At 41.3% G+C, this 15938-nt stretch overlaps 2 protein-coding genes across 2 annotated transcripts; both read right to left on the reverse strand.

Moving 5' to 3' along the window:
- Nucleotides 1-2730: 2730 nt before the first annotated feature.
- On the reverse strand, nt 2731-5408 carry camk2n1a (calcium/calmodulin dependent protein kinase II inhibitor 1a). The gene is made up of 2 exons (XM_078247401.1): nt 4875-5408; nt 2731-4027 (listed from the first exon to the last, which is right to left on the reverse strand). The coding sequence occupies exons 1-2, from the start codon at nt 5041-5043 to the stop codon at nt 3954-3956; spliced, it is 243 nt and encodes an 80-aa protein (XP_078103527.1). The 5' UTR covers nt 5044-5408; the 3' UTR covers nt 2731-3953.
- A 3520-nt stretch (nt 5409-8928) lies between these two features.
- LOC144516197 (trypsin) lies at nt 8929-14332 on the reverse strand. The gene is made up of 5 exons (XM_078247402.1): nt 14275-14332; nt 12824-12983; nt 11677-11818; nt 10421-10687; nt 8929-9334 (listed from the first exon to the last, which is right to left on the reverse strand). Exons 1-5 carry the CDS (start codon nt 14330-14332, stop codon nt 9164-9166), a joined length of 798 nt encoding a protein of 265 aa, XP_078103528.1. The 3' UTR covers nt 8929-9163.
- Between the last annotated feature and the right edge of the window lie 1606 nt (nt 14333-15938).

Genomic DNA, 15938 nt, shown 5'->3' on the forward strand with positions numbered 1-15938 from the left:
TGTAATTTTGAGCCTCTTCTCGCAGAGATGGGCACCCGGCCCAAGTCTGAGCTTGAATTTGAACTTATCGGTTTAGCCTGAGGTAAGCAACATCTGCTGCATCTCTGTGATGACAGCATTAGGACTCGAGCATGTACTGTAAGTGTGCAGCTACTGTCTGGGGGTTTGTGTGATAAACACATAACCTGCATTTCAGACCTCTGTATGTTTATCTATGAACGTGTTGTGTATGTCAGCTGGATATGTGCTATATTATCTAAATGAACTGAGAAATATGTCTTCCTGGTTTATCACTGTGATAAAATGCATGAGGAGGCTGTCAACAGTGAGGGAGATGTGACAGTGAGGAGGTAGATCTTTTTGAAGTGGACTCAGCACTTTGACACTTACACCTGTTTATCAAAATAATTTAAATGGATATCATAAAATAGATAGCAGATTGTGGCTCAGGCAGAAGTGAAGAGCTGCACTTCTGGATACTTTGTGATGAACTTTAGTAAGTAAATCAAGTTTATTTCTAGTGTGCATTTAAACACACAGGCTGACCAAAGTGCTGTGCAAAGAAGCACTAAGGTGCTGTAAAAAAACAACTTTTGAAATGTAAAAATAAAAAGTAGAAAGAAAACAAACAATAACATCCGTACGACAACAAGTAGCAATTTACAAATACAGAATTATAGACATGATAACAGAACAAGAGATGTGTTAAAAAGGCCAGTGAGTAAAAATGTGTCTTTAGCCTAGATTTAAAAACAGAAATGGAGGGAGCACATCTTATATCTAAAGACAGCTGGTTGCACAGTCATGGAGCAGCAGCTGCAAAGGCGCCGTCACCTTTTAGTTGGAGTCGAGATCGGGGGACATACAGGAGAGATTTGTCCTCAGATCTAAGATACCTCGGGGCTGAGTGCCTTTGAATAAGATCTGTGATATAAGGTGGTGCCTGACCATTAAGAGCCATGAAAGCAATCAGCAGGGTCTTAAACTGGATTATAAAGTTGACGGGGAGCCAATGAAGAGAGGCTAGCACTGGGGTGATGTGCTTACATTTTTTAGTATACCAGTCAACATCCTTGCAGCTGCATTTTGGACCATCTATAGGCGACTTAAGAAGACTGGGGAAGGCTGTGATAAAGGGAGTTGCAATAGTCCAGCCTGGATGTAATGAAGGCATGAACTACTTTTTCCTTATCATGAAAGGACAGAATTGGCTTGTAACAATTATGCAATGTAGAAAGGAGAAGAGTTTCAAAAATCTTGAGGACTTAACGACAATGCCACAAAACTTAAACAAAGAACAGTGCACCTTTAAATTGATTGAAAGGCAAATCAATGTATATGTGCAGCACAGATTAGCATTTCAAGAAGATAATTCTGGTAGGACTAATACTGTAATGTGTTTTTGTGATTGTTACTGGTGAAGTCCTACAGGTTTGACTGTATGTGAATACTATCTGACCGTGAGACCCAAGACTGATCAGAGCCAAGCTCGGTCCGATCACATCACGCCTTCACTGCAACATTTTGGATGAAAGGATCCACCACACAGAGACAATATCACTCCATAAATGTACCATCCTCTCATTCTTCGTGAGGGACTGCAGTAGGCACCATCATCATGCTTGACTGCTGTCTTGGAAGAAGGGACTATTTTGGCAGGATAATGCGGTCACGCCACTGAGTGAATAGGGGGGTCTTGAGAGAAGAGGGCAGAGATAAGAGAAAGGAGAACATTCCATTAAAGATAGCGATGGTATCAAGCCAAGGCTCAGGGAAGACTATTCTGTACCGAAACCCACCGCAGCACCCATTGAGTGCAAGGTGCATCTGTTACCATGGTACCCAGCCCAGGCAGCCCCTTTCATGTCTGTCAAGACTGGGGAGGGAGAGAGACTAGCAATATGTTAGTCTCGCCTGCAGTTGGAGCTGAAACAGATGTGTGTGTGCCCCTGTGTGTGTGTGTGTGTGTGTGTGTGTGTGTGTGTGTGTGTGTGTGTGTGTGTGTGTGTGTGTATGTGTGTGCGCGGCATGTATGTTCCCAGCACACATCCCGGCGGTCTGGGTTTAAGATGCCGTACACTGACAGAGGCTCGTCACACAACATGAATCATTTACTCACCACAGCAGAGTTGGAAATGTCACGTCTCATTAGTGTTCCTCACGCCTTGGTACCCCTGCACCATTTGCATCTCTGGCAATGGAGTTAAAGAGAGGACTTGATTAAAGAGAGGAGCTGAGATTTTAGATGCAAACACACATTTATTGCATTGGGAAGCAGTGTTGTACATCCCCCCCAGAATCATTTGCAATACTGTACTTTCTGAGATCGTAGTCTGTTGCGCAGTTGTCCAAGCCGAGTGTCTTGACTCTCCTTTAAACAAAATCAGGAGTGTGAATTTCAAATTCTTGATGGGATTATTTGCTCATCTTTCTTCCCATTTTCTGTCTCCTTACATATGCGATATTTCCAAAGAATGGGATGCTACTTTCTCACAGTGGAAACTGCTGACTTGATCTTCCTTGGCAGCTAGATAACCAATCTAATAACAGGAGAAACTGTACAAAATACATATGCAAAGGTCAGCCAAGTTATTTGCTAGTGTATTCACCTTTCTGATACAAAACTATATTTTCGTATTTTTGCTACAGTTTTTAAAACAGTTAAAAAAACAAAAAGCAACATCAAGTACATAATTCCTTAAACCACAATCAACACTAAACAGTAAATAGTACTTTGTCATAATCTTTATTACAAGATATTAGGCCACTGTACAAATCAGTTTGAATCATACAGTACAATGCAGAATTAAGACTGTTTCTTGAGGTTTGTCATTCAAAGCTGTATACGAGGTGCTTCAAGAATACACAAGAGTTTCAGAACTTCTGCCGTGCATGCATGATTTCATATTTGCCATGCATGAGTTGGTATCTGTGTTTTAAGAAAGAGCCCTAAAAAATGGCAACCCAACAAAACAACTGAATTGTATGACTAAATGTATAAAGCACAAAAAACGAACAAGTTGTCTGGTACAGTATAATTCCTCATGAGATTTGGCACACACGATAATGCGCAATGCAATATAAATAGTTTATCAATAGGGTGTGTACACAGTCAAGTTACAGTATCAACCAATCCAGGTAAACGCCTGGGAAGCTTACAAACAGTTGGGGGACACTGTATATAAATGACTCGTTAGCTGCAAAGTATGTTAACAAAAAACACCCAGGCAACATCAAGAATTGTTAAGTGAAAAAAATGTCACTCCCATTCACTCAAGTTTTCTCGACATACAAAAGACCACTCCCTCTGGCTTTAAGTCACTGCAAAAGACATATTCCAAAGAATCAATAAATAAAGTCTTCAACACAGAGAACAAACCAGTTTACCGCTTTCCACTTTGTGCAAGAAAATATGGGCTACCCTTTCCATATTTACAAACTCTGTTATTCATTTGCCCTCGATCAAAATGAAGAGCAGAAATAATGGTACCATTTGTTTGATTGATAAGATATAGGAGAAGTGTGTGCTTTAGTTTTTATATTAGATTTATTTCTGTATCCTGTCCCTGATTTCTGCATTTCGACAGCATCCCCTCCTTCCTCCACCTTATTAACCCCCTCTTGTTGTTTTCTCCCACTTTTGGATTTATGGCGAAACCCTGCAATCGAGGGTGTGTTTGTGTGTGTGTGTGTGTGTGTGTATGTGTCCGTGTGTGTGTGTCGGGGGGGGGGGGGGGGGGGTCCACCTGGGGGTCTCCTTCGCTGCCATCTCCCGCCCCTGCCAGTGTGTGTCACCCGGATGGCCGTGACTGACTGGGAGAGGAGGGCGTGGAAGTGCTGCTTGCTGCCACAAGAGAGAAAGTGCTTATATACAGTGTCTTTGGATTAAACCTGGTAAATATCGCCATACAAAATTTCAAGAGTGTCTTTTGGGGGGTGTTGAGCTGAGAGCTCTAAGCCTCTGCCGGGGTCTTCTCTGTTCCATTTTTCAGTGCTTCATTGTCGCCATTCTCATCCTCAATCACAACTGTGGATGACAGGGGAGAGTTAATGAGGGAGGCTCATCTTGGTGTGGCGTCTCCAAAATTCACCACAGAGTGACATACAGGCATTACAGGCCAGAACCATAAGCACTGCACTGTATAAGCAGAATTGTTGTGTGCATGCGAGAGTAAGAGTATGCAAAAAGAGAAAGATAACCATGAGCGTGATTGTGTGTGTGTGTGTGTGTGTGTGTGTGTGTGTGTGTGTGTGTGTGTGTGTGTCTGTTGTGTGTTGCACATTTGTGAAATGTGCAATTTCTGCGCATGGTTTTGCTCGGCAACTACAGATGCAATTCTTACGTGTCTGCCCGTTTGCCATGTTAATCCATGTTGTGTCAGTGCACTACACGTGCATTTGTGCGTCTGCCTGTGCATGCATGTGCCACCACAAGTGAGTCTCAATGTTCAAGGACCATCTCATGGGTTTTATCAGGAATGCAGGACACACAAAATCCAAAAGACAAACAGCCTGAATGCATCATGCAAACACAAAAATCATAATGAAAAGCCATATAAATCTCAATCGTTCCAACCATCGTTCATTGGGGAGGGGACATTCAGCATAAGTATGTTGAACAGCATTCAGAAGGCATTTAACAACACGCACTGCGCATCCAACTTGTGTTGCAATGCGAATAGAATATTTAAAACCTATACATCCCACACGCATGCAAACAAAAGGAAATTACGCTCTACTGAAGACCAAATCAAAGAAAAGGTGTTGCCGTTCTGGCTTTACACGGAGCCATCCTTAATTATGGTCATCTAGTAACCTATGTGCGCATTCAACACATCACCATACAAACGAAAACGCTTTAATTGTATAATTACCCCGTTTGCTCCTGCCTATTTGTCCGAGTTTCGGCGGACGTTTGTTCTGTGATCCATTGAAGAAGTTGTTGGTGTCTTGAAGACGACAGGTGAAGGAAAGGTGTCCCTCGTCGCCCTCATTTCCATAATGACTCATTTTTTCTTCGTTGAAAGGCAGCACTTCCGACATCTCCAAATGCGTCTTTATCACCAAGGCGCACAAACTAAAATGTATAGCTCGTCGCCAAGCGTGAACTCCGCCGTCTATAACAAGCAAAAGGAGTGAAGAAAAATAATGCTATCTGCAGACGCGATCTAGCCCTTTGTGTTTACCCCGAAGACACGTGTCTGTCTCCGCAGGTACGCAACAGAAATGACAGTAGCCTAGGCTAAATCAAAATGTCCTCAATTTCCCCACTCGTGGAGCTTCGGCAACGTTATTCAAAATTTCCAGAGGTTTTTTTTTCTCCGCGCGTATTGCTTTGGAAATGGAGGCGCACGTACAATAGAGCCGTGGAGCGCCCGCTGGATTGGAGAGGCTGAACCGGTCGCACGGAAAATCTGAGGAAGAAATGCAAATTGAGGAGCGATGCAAAACACGGATCCCGGGGAGACCTGGCGAGGGAACTGTACGGGGGTTTTCTGGTGCAGCCCAGAGAAGCTTCCAGTTGGAGTCGCGGTGTACCAATGCTCCACTCTCCGGGGTCTAGGTGCAATCTAATGGCGACTTAATATTCAGAGATGGCACATACATTAACCAATACAGATCTATGGAGAACGTCGTTTACCACCACTCGGAGAGTAAGGCTACAGATGTGAAATCTTCCAACCAGTTTTACAATTTTACAAATTTGGCGATTTATTTGGTCGCGAGGTTTTGAGCATGACATTATGTCCACTGAGTCAGAGTTCACCAGAGGATGGCAGTGTTTTCATATGAGTCGAGATGTGACTTTTGGCCCCATGGCGCTCCAGTTTCATACTGAGGGCCTGCACTGTTTTTACCTCAATTTCTAGATAACTATAATATCAATATGGAGGTGTTGAATGGGGGTTGGAAATGCTACACCTGAGAATCAGGAAACTCTCTCTCTAGTATATATTTGCTGTGTAAAATCCAATCAATCCATGTTCCGGATTTGATGATGATTCAGGTTTACTCAGTAAATTATTCAGATAACTTTGTAAAACGTCATATTGAGATGCTTTTTTGGGGGCATTTCTGCCTTTATTGGATAGGAAAGCTGAGATATTAAAGGGGAGAAGACATGCAGGAAAACCGTCACAGGTCGGACTCGAACCTTAAATCTTCTGGATTCGTCGAGGAATAAACCTCCTCTAGCATATGTGCGCCTGCTCTGCCAACTGAGCTAACCGGTCACCATATTGAGATGTTTTATGTGTTTTTTAAACACAGATGATATCAGTTCCATTATTCCTTAAATTACCTTACGTGATAAGATGATGATTCTTAATAGACATTTCAATGTCCACAAACCTAACAGGATCCAGTTTAAGTTTTCCACCCACTGCTGTCTGCTGTGTTTAGATAAATCTGTCTTCTGTAACAGCAGCACAAAGGGATCTTACAAAACAGCATACATTAAAGGACATGGAGGAATGGACAGGTATTAAGTCTTGGCATAGACTATCCTTTCTCATTACTTTGACAATGAAAGAAAAGGTGATATCTGAGCCTGCAGCATAACTAATTGTGATAGGCCATCGACTATTCATAGAGGAGGTGCAGTCATGACACACCTACTCCCTGTGGACTCACAGTAGCCATGATTTTTATCAGAGGCTCCCCTTTCATATCAGATCATCTCAACTCTTTCAGTTTCACAAATATCACGTGTGGTTATATTGTCATAAGAATTGGCTTCTGTATTAAATACTTTAATCCATTAGTAAGCCTTAACAAACCTGCCCATATTGAACATTGTAGATGCACATGGATAATTTACTTTTTATATATACATATATTTTTTACCAAAACAATTGGCTGCAGCGCTTCATGTATGAGCGGGGGGGAAATACAGTTTAAACACAAAAATAATGCCAAAAAATAATCATCAGCACAGAGGCGAAACCTCTAACAATTGTAGTGTCAATTAATAAGAAAAAAGAATGAGAAAAAGGAGGTGACGGAAAGAAAAGAAGCAATATGGGAAAAAATAACCTAAAACAGACAAATGTCTACACCCTAAACCAAACAAACCGCACAGCAATGGAAAATGCCATTCGAGCAAAACAGAGGATTCACCAACATTTCATCATCACATCACAATAAGGTTAGCGTTTTTATAAAGAAAGCAGACACAAATTACCATTATTAGATGATACTAAAACCTATTGTAAGAGTACAAGTGGAGAACAGTCACAAAGTCAGTGAACTGACTCAGTATGTCAGTTACATATCTATCATAAGTTTGCTAACATTAGCTACCATAAGCTACTGGTCATACCAAACTTAGTCTATATCCACGACATTCCAACTTCCGGGATTGTTCCGTTGCCAATGGAAATTCCGCCAGATTTCACTCAATTAGGCTGGATATCCGTTGCCTTGGGCTTCCTTTGTGTTGGCATTTTAAACTCCGGTGGATTTATGAGGACTATGGTTAGTCTCGCTTTGCCAGACCCTCCTCCAAAGCGTGCTGGAGGAGAGTCTGGCTACTCCACATAGCATTCGGGGATGGGAGAAAAATGTGCTCTGGTTTATTGGCATTTTTTTAAACCAGTCACAATCGTCTTGGGCAGTGCTAAGCACCGGAGAAAAGCTGCGGTGCCGCTGCAAAATAGGCTCGGAAGGTTAAAAATTGTTTTAGTCATACAACAGATATTCTAGCTAGCTGTCTGGATGTCTCTTGCAGATATCTGAGAAAAGGTTAACCATAGTCCTCATAAATCGACCAGAGTTTAAAATGCCAACACAAAGAAAGCCCAAGGCAACAGATATCCGGCCTAAATAAGTGAAATCCTGCGGCTTTTCCAGCGGCAACGGAGCAATCCCAGAAGTGGAACGTCAAGGATATAGACTAGACTATGGTAAACCTTTTCTCAGATCTCTGCATGGTAAATCCATACAGCTAGCTAGACTATCTGTCTAATCTGAGTTTTCTGTTGCACAAGTAAAACAACTTTTGAACGTACACGTTCCACCAAAACAAGTTCCTTCTTGAGGCTATTTTGCAGAGGCGGCGCTGTACGGAGCAGCGGCGCCCAAGCCCATTGTGATTGGTTTAAAGAAATGCACGTTTTTCTCCCATCCCGGAATGCTGTGTGGACTAGCCAGACCCTCCTCCGCAGCGCCGCGGTGGAGGAAGGTCTGGCAAAGTGAGACTAGACCAAACTAAGTACAAAATGTAACACCCAAACCCTTGAGTGAATGGAATTGAGCAAGGGTGTGTTTTATTGCCTATGAATTTAACTTTTCATCTGTAAGAGCAAGAATGTGTCTTTTCTTTCAATAGTTACATAGTCTCGCTTTAAATTTCCTGCTGTATTACTTGATAATGGGTGCGCTCGCGTCATGCTTTGTTTCCCATTTTAAGTATTTCTTTATAACATTAAATACTCGTGACTAAGATTAATACTCAAAAAAACAGATCATTTTCTCCATCAGGCCTGCATGGCTGTGGTTTGAGTGACAGTGGCCTGGCAAAATATACACAAATGACAGCATCTACAGGCAACAACTGACAGACAAAACCTCAAGTAGGCTAGAGAAATCTCTCATGTGTAAAATAAGCAAAGCTGTTCTAACTTTGGCAGACGGTGTTGTCTTATTGTCTAATGTATGACATCACTGCTCAAAGTAAGAAGTGTCTTTAGGGTGCACTGAGGCACAAATTCATAAAAAAAAGAATTGATTTGATGAACTATGAGTGCAAAAGTCAAACTTAAAATTGACTAGACATTCACCAGTCAACTCTGACACAACTCCACAAATGATCTATATTTGAATATTTATTGCAATAAAATAGTATTTTTTTTACAAGTTATGAACTTGACATTACTGGATTACATATACAGAAGGCTTATAAAGTGCCCACTGTAGTGGATATTACGATGACTGTAGCAGGCAGAGACCAGCTACAGCTAGATTATTTGAGAATATGAGATGCATCACCATTAAATTGGTATTGAAAACTTTATCAGAGTAATTAGAGCAGTGAGTCAGAGGAAGCTCTGCATATTTTCCACAGAACCACCTTTGGTCCATGCCAGCACAAACATTTTCAGGGGAATGACAATTTTTCTGCAGAAATGGCTGCTTTCATGGTCTTAGTTGTATCATATCTTCATCAGTATTTGGTACAGCGTAGATATGACCCGTAGATGGTTTGGTCTATCCACCGGCGGAATTTGGACACGGCCGTGTAGACTCCTGGAAACTTAGCATCACCGCAGCCGTTGCCCCAGGAGACCACGCCGTAGACACACCCCCTACACACAAGTGGCCCGCCAGAGTCTCCCTGCAAGGACAAGACAACGCCCTCCATCATAAAAATCTAATTATCTGAGTTTCTCATAGTTTACTGACAAGCCATTTCAATGTCCTTGATTGGTGTTACACTAAATTATACTAAGAGTGGTTTTTAGAAGCATTTCTGCATCCTGTGTCTAGATGTCCCAGCCACGTTAGGTCACTTCTTTATTGTCTCAAGCAAGACATTTAATCAATTTGAACTTATATTTCACATGTGAAATGTCAGAAAATGACATGTGCCTTCATCATGTGACATGTTATTCTAATCACATTAGCTTAACTGTGGATTTGTCACATTTCTGTACAAACACAGACGTAAAAAACAAAACTGTCTTGTCACAGGATGGTGTGGATTGGATTCACCAAATCATAATCTCTTGCTGCCACTTGGAAATGCGTACACACAAAGTTGCATACTGCAGGCAGGGTTAAATATAGCACATTTTAATTAGTCATTCCGCTCTTCACTTAAGGCAAAATATAGCCCACTGGTATATCACACATTGGATTTCATGTAATTTTCAACTCACATCAAAGGTTGGGGCAGAAATTCTTTCATGATACCAATAGCCAAATCAGAGCATGCTGTTGTCTGTGGCAAATGACTGTACCTCAAAATTAAGACGAGGTTTTCAGTCCTGGTGCTATTTTAGGGATGCTTTTCTATCCCTTCTTTAACTATCTAACTAATTATTCCCGAGGGTGGACTGCCACATATGCTTAATAAAAGCTTGTAGCTGGACCAACACTGATATGATGAACAGTATCCTCATATGCTGTCATGGTGATGAGCTTCCTAAAACTGTCTAATTTGTTTTGCTCTGATGTGAGCTGATGAAAAGAGGATCACCCTGCGTTTTTTGACACTGGGAACCAAGGCTGGTACCCTGGAGAATTTATTATTTCAAAATTGATTGAATGGCCTTTCAATGATCAAATTATCATGTTTGTCACAATGGGGCAGATTGGACAGCCACTGATGTGCAACGCCCACTAGCAGTTCATAGCGGAAACTGTTAAAAAATAAGTACTAGTGAAAGAGTTTATGATATATAGTATTCGTCCCCTTTACCTTGCATGCATCTTTTCCTCCAGTCCTGTAGCCAGCACAGATCATGTTTGCCGTGATGTTTCCATTAAAGGATTCGCTGCTGTTACACCTTGTAGATGAAACAATGGGTACTGTGACCGTCCTCAGGGTGAAGGGGGCCTGGTCTCCACCTAGATTGTTGTAACCCCACCCGGACACCCGACACACCAAGCCTTCAAACACTCCTGTCCCTTGCCTGGGGAGAGGCGCCAGCGACACGTATTTGTTCAGCACCATGGGGGCCCGCAACTGGACAGAGGAGAGTTTCGGAGTGGGCATGTGAAGAAAAAATGTTCACAGCTATCTTGTCAAACATTATTAATGTATGCAATATTATCTTGATTATTATTAAACTTTTACCAGTATTTTTATATTAACAGTGAAATGGGTTTGTAGTGACAAACCAACAAAAAATGATCATCCACTACATACATTGCTTTGCCAACTGAGTCACAAAGAACAAAATGTGCTGTTTTACATGGCCGCATCTGGTTATTGCGATTTCGTCATTAAGATAATATAAATGGTGTGGTGGTGTGATAGACATGTGTTTTGCTTTGCTTTTTTTAAAGATTATTTTTTGGGCTTTTTATGGCCTTTAATTGACAGGACAGCTTAAAGAGAGGAAAGAGGAGAGAGAGGGGGGGATGACATGCAGAAAAGGGGCGCGGGTCAGATTCGAACTCGTGCCGCTGCCAAGGACTGATCAGGCTACATGGGGAGCACACACTACTGGGTGAGCTAGATATATATATATATATATATATATATGTGTGTGTTTTTATCACTGAGATGTGAGTTACATAAATTATCGTCCCACCTCTGAGTATAAACACTAATGAAGTAAAGACGTAATATTCCTCTTGATAATAATGTCTACATAATTGTCACTCACATGATCTTGCATGAAAGTGTTTTCAACATCAGTAGTGTACCATGCAATCAGAACGTGTTGTTTCCTTTGCATTGGTGCTGTTTTAAACCTTTACACCATTAGTGATAAGAGCTTAAACTATTGATTTAGGAGACCTTAATAAGAGGTTAATGTCCCAGGTTGAAAGTTCAGCTAAAATATTTGAACAAAGCACAAAAAGACAAACTGTGGCTTAATAACAAAATGTGTCCAAATAGATGTTACGACACACATTAATCAATACATTTTAAATGTAACGCTCTAGATTTGTGAAGTTTGATAAGCATTGCTGTGTGGCTACATGTCTGCACTGTGTCTGCAGTACCTTAATGAGCATGATGTCAGCATTGTTGGTGCTCCTGTTGTAGTGGGGATGGGTGACCAGCCTGTGGGGTTTAGCGTACTGCTCAGTACCCTCAAAGGTATTAACAATGTAGTCGCCCGCCACTATCATCATGTGCTCTGCCCTAAAAGACAGGGCGTTTCCATTTTACATCACATGTATCAACAAATATAGCACTAGGTAGATCAGGGCCTTGTTATTTGATCATTACTGACCAGTTTTAAAGGGAGACAGAGAAGACAACACATGCAGGCCTGTTTTCAACGTCATAAATTAATTTAATTTTATATTTACGAAAACATTTTTCGATCTTAGTTGAATTGAATAGTATGTTAATAGGCAGGGAAGGTAGGAGTGATGTGAAATGACATACATGTCAAATTGTGACTCATGATTCAAAGTCACAAAGACACATAAAGCCAGAAGTGTTTGACCGTCGGGGAACAATGGCTTACTGTGTGCAGGCAGGGCCGGTGCAGTATGACAGAACTACGGCCAATTTCCTGGATCCAGACAAGATCACACAAACGTACGCACGCACACACACACACACACACACACACACACACACACACACACACACACACACACATATGCACACTGATGATGTACCAAGGTCAGCTGACTCGACCGCATCTGAATGCTGTTTGACTTCTGAGTGGCCTGTATACAGGTTTACTTTGCGTCCTGATCAAGCGGCATTGTTTTGACGTTACCTACCCGTAGCAGAATGGATGTTTGCTTTTAGGCATCTGTTGGGACCATCTGCTCACAATATAAAATCATGCCAAGTTCCCTTCTACACAGTGACTTCTACAGAGTCCACTATGAGAATGCCAGAAGAAACTTTTTTTTTTAAACACTTTGACCTTTACCTTGAGCGAAGTTCAAACACTGTCAGGTCACATTTTAGCTTTATGAGGGATTATGTCAGTATGACAATGCTAACATTGTAAGTATTGTGTTTATCATGTTCTTCATCTTAATATGCCAGTATGCTTTATCAAAAACATAAACAAGCATGTAACCTTCCCAACAGGAAAAACATGACAAAACATGGTTTTGTGATTTTTCACCAAACAAAAGCAGCAAAAACGATCAACTGATGACGACTGTTGAAAAATCTTACCCGATGTTACAGTGCGCTGCTGTCAACACCCAGTACCTGTGAACCAGTGATCCACCGCAGAAATGTTGGCCCCGGGTGCTCTGCAGTGACACAATGTATTTGATGGAGTTTGGTGCAGCGGTGTGACCACCTACTATACGGCCCTGCATCAGCACATGGCCTGTATGGAAACAAAAAACATTTACAGGACAAAGCGTAAAAAGGAGCTAAGGCAGATTGATTTAGAGTAGTTTAATATTGCTGTACTGTAGATGTTTTCTCCTCTCATCCGAAAAGCCTTTTCAGTTCTGACTGACTGGTGGAGACTGACAATTGCTGAAGTTGCTGAGTGGACATTAAAACCACTTTCTCCATACTTTTAACATGGCACAAATATGTCATCATGTTCTCATAAAATACTGGAATGGTTCCTTCAGGCTTTCATCTAAACTGCTAAATACTCCAAACGTCCTGCATATATAGTAACAACTTCAATCACGCTTAAAACGTCCATCTTATAAAACATGGCGAGAGCCATCAGTGAACAAAAGAGGAACATAAAGAGTGAGGCCCTCCTAATCTGCCCTTCAAGCCCATTGACCCAGCCTGACAATTAGTGGTTTTCTGTCACCTTGGAGGTCACTGCTTAAAGAAGGTAATCCAATATGACCTCCTAGTGTCACCACCTCACTTTGGGCTCTGAAACATTACAATGGGGGCTGTCCCTGCCCTATGCAACAGCTCAACTACTGTACATTGGCTTCAGACTATACAGTAGGAGACATGGCGGGAACCATACAGACTATTTCCTGGAAATATCTATACATCCTTGCTGTAACCGTGGGTGTAAATATATAAGATTTTTTTAAGGAACACAGTTAAGGAGTAATCACAACTACTGACCCTGTAAAGTGATTAGTGCATATTTGCCTATTTGCTTTCTTGCCACAGTCTCTTTTGTTGAATCCGTACAAACACTGTACTTTACCATTTTATGGGGTGGGGTGGGGTGGGGTCTGTGTGTGTGTGTGTGTGTGTGTGTGTGTGTGTGTGTGTGTGTGAGTGTGTGTGTGTGTTGGGGGGCTCCAGGAAGTTACTGCTCACAAGCAAGAAGTCTGGCAAATAACCGTCTGTAAAACGTTGAATTGTCATTTAGAGGTTTTCAGTCGTTATGCTAAGCTAAGCTAACTGGCTGCTGGCTTAAGCTTCATATTTACTGCACAGACATGAGAGAGGTATCCATCTTCTCATCTAACTCTCAGCAAGAAAGCAAATATGCATATTTCCCAAATTGTCATAGTCCTTTCATAAGTATACCTTGAAATAAAAATGTTTAAAACTTTTAAAATGGCCACCTCTTTAATATTATTTAAATAAAAAGCTAAGACCATTAAACTGCAACAGAATCCAACATTTAAAATTAAATAAATCAACACATATTTTGTTAGCAAAACTGAAAAGCATGTACTCACTGTGGACTGCTGTGAGGTCCAGTAGCACACAACATAAACATATGAGCAGGCCCATCATAGCTGTGGAGATTTAAGGTCGTTATCCTACACCATACTGTACCAGCAGCTGAACCACTGTCCTCTGCTCCTGTCTGCCAGCCCAGCACTGGGCATCCACTCCTTTCTGGAAACAGTAGGAGTCAGTCACATCAACCTTTGTCCTCGAGTTTAATTTCATCCTTCAACATGACATGCAGGACCAGGGTCCAACACTGTAGCATTGATTGAAAAGGAAAGAGAGGAACAAAGTTCACCTTCAAAAATTGCCTCCCCTCCTTTCTGCCATCCCAGCAATATTACAACTCTTTCTCCTGACCCGCCTGACTTGTCGAAAAGCCTTACGATGTTGCCATGGCAACACAGTACTGTGCCGAGCGGGTTCATCTATACTGTATCAGCACGCTCTGTTGGTGTCATCATCCAGGCTTATCCGTGCTGAAATGTTTCAATAGCCCACTGTGTGTGTGTGTGTGTGTGTGTGTGTGTGTGTGTGTGTGTGTGTGTGTGTGTGTGTGTGTGTGTGTGTGTGTGTGTGTGTGTGTGTGCCTTTGTTTTGTAGCTGTGGGGAGATTCACTTCTGAGTTAAGACAACACAGAGGTATTCTACGCAGCCGAGACGCACGAGTGTTCCTTTGTATGAGTATGAATCATGTCTGCAATAATAATTCATTATCATCAGCCTGATCATCATCACTATTATAATCAGCATCATCCACAGCATGGGAGGAGAATCTGGCCTGACCTCCTCTTGTCCCACATTTAGAGCGAGCTGAATTATTGATGCTTCACCCTGTAGAATGGGAGAGACGGCTTTGTGTGGCCTCCCACTGTCAGGTGTTTCCTGGACCAACAGGCAATCACCCTCAAACATCAGGTTATAATTTTTTTTCCTATTTAATAAATACAGAGAAAGCAACATTACAAATGCAAATATTATGGAAATATTTTACCTGAATTTGGTCTTTTTTATCTGGTTTATCTGGTATCTGGTATTTGGTCTCATTTTTAAGGGCATGTTTAAGCAAGTTACAAAAACATGTTTTTTTCCCCTTATCCCCAGTGGGGGTGAATGCAATTTAATTTTATAGCAATGAAACATGACTTTATACCCGTTGCCCCTATGAAAACTGTTGACAGCCAGGTCTGTGGATTAGCCAGACTAATGGGGACATGTATCTAGCAGAGCCACCTGATTAGACCTGCTTTTGTGTAGTTTTATTTACCTTTATCTATATTTTATTCTTTACCTTTTTATTGTATCTCTGATTTATGTTTTGGTTTAATCTTTTATTGTGAAGCACTTTGTGATGACTAATCTAGAATGTCAATAAACATTACTTCCTTACTTACTTTACTACTATTACATTTTACAATGTACATTACATATAGTTTGACATTTTGGGAAATATGCATGTTTTCTTTCTAAAGTTAGATGAGAACATTTATACCAATCTCATAGTTTTTCCATATTGTCAGGAAGTCACTGCTCCTGGCCCAGAAATAGTTACAGCTGCATGAAAATCCCATAAAGCCACAAGTAGTTATTTTTACATTTAAGTTTCTGTACAGATTAAACAAGCAAGATAAGCGCTGTTAGGCAGATTTTTTTTAACCTAAAAACATAA

The sequence above is a fragment of the Sander vitreus genome, chromosome 4, assembly GCF_031162955.1.
Source record: "Sander vitreus isolate 19-12246 chromosome 4, sanVit1, whole genome shotgun sequence".
In the NCBI taxonomy this organism is placed as follows: Eukaryota; Metazoa; Chordata; class Actinopteri; order Perciformes; family Percidae; genus Sander; species Sander vitreus.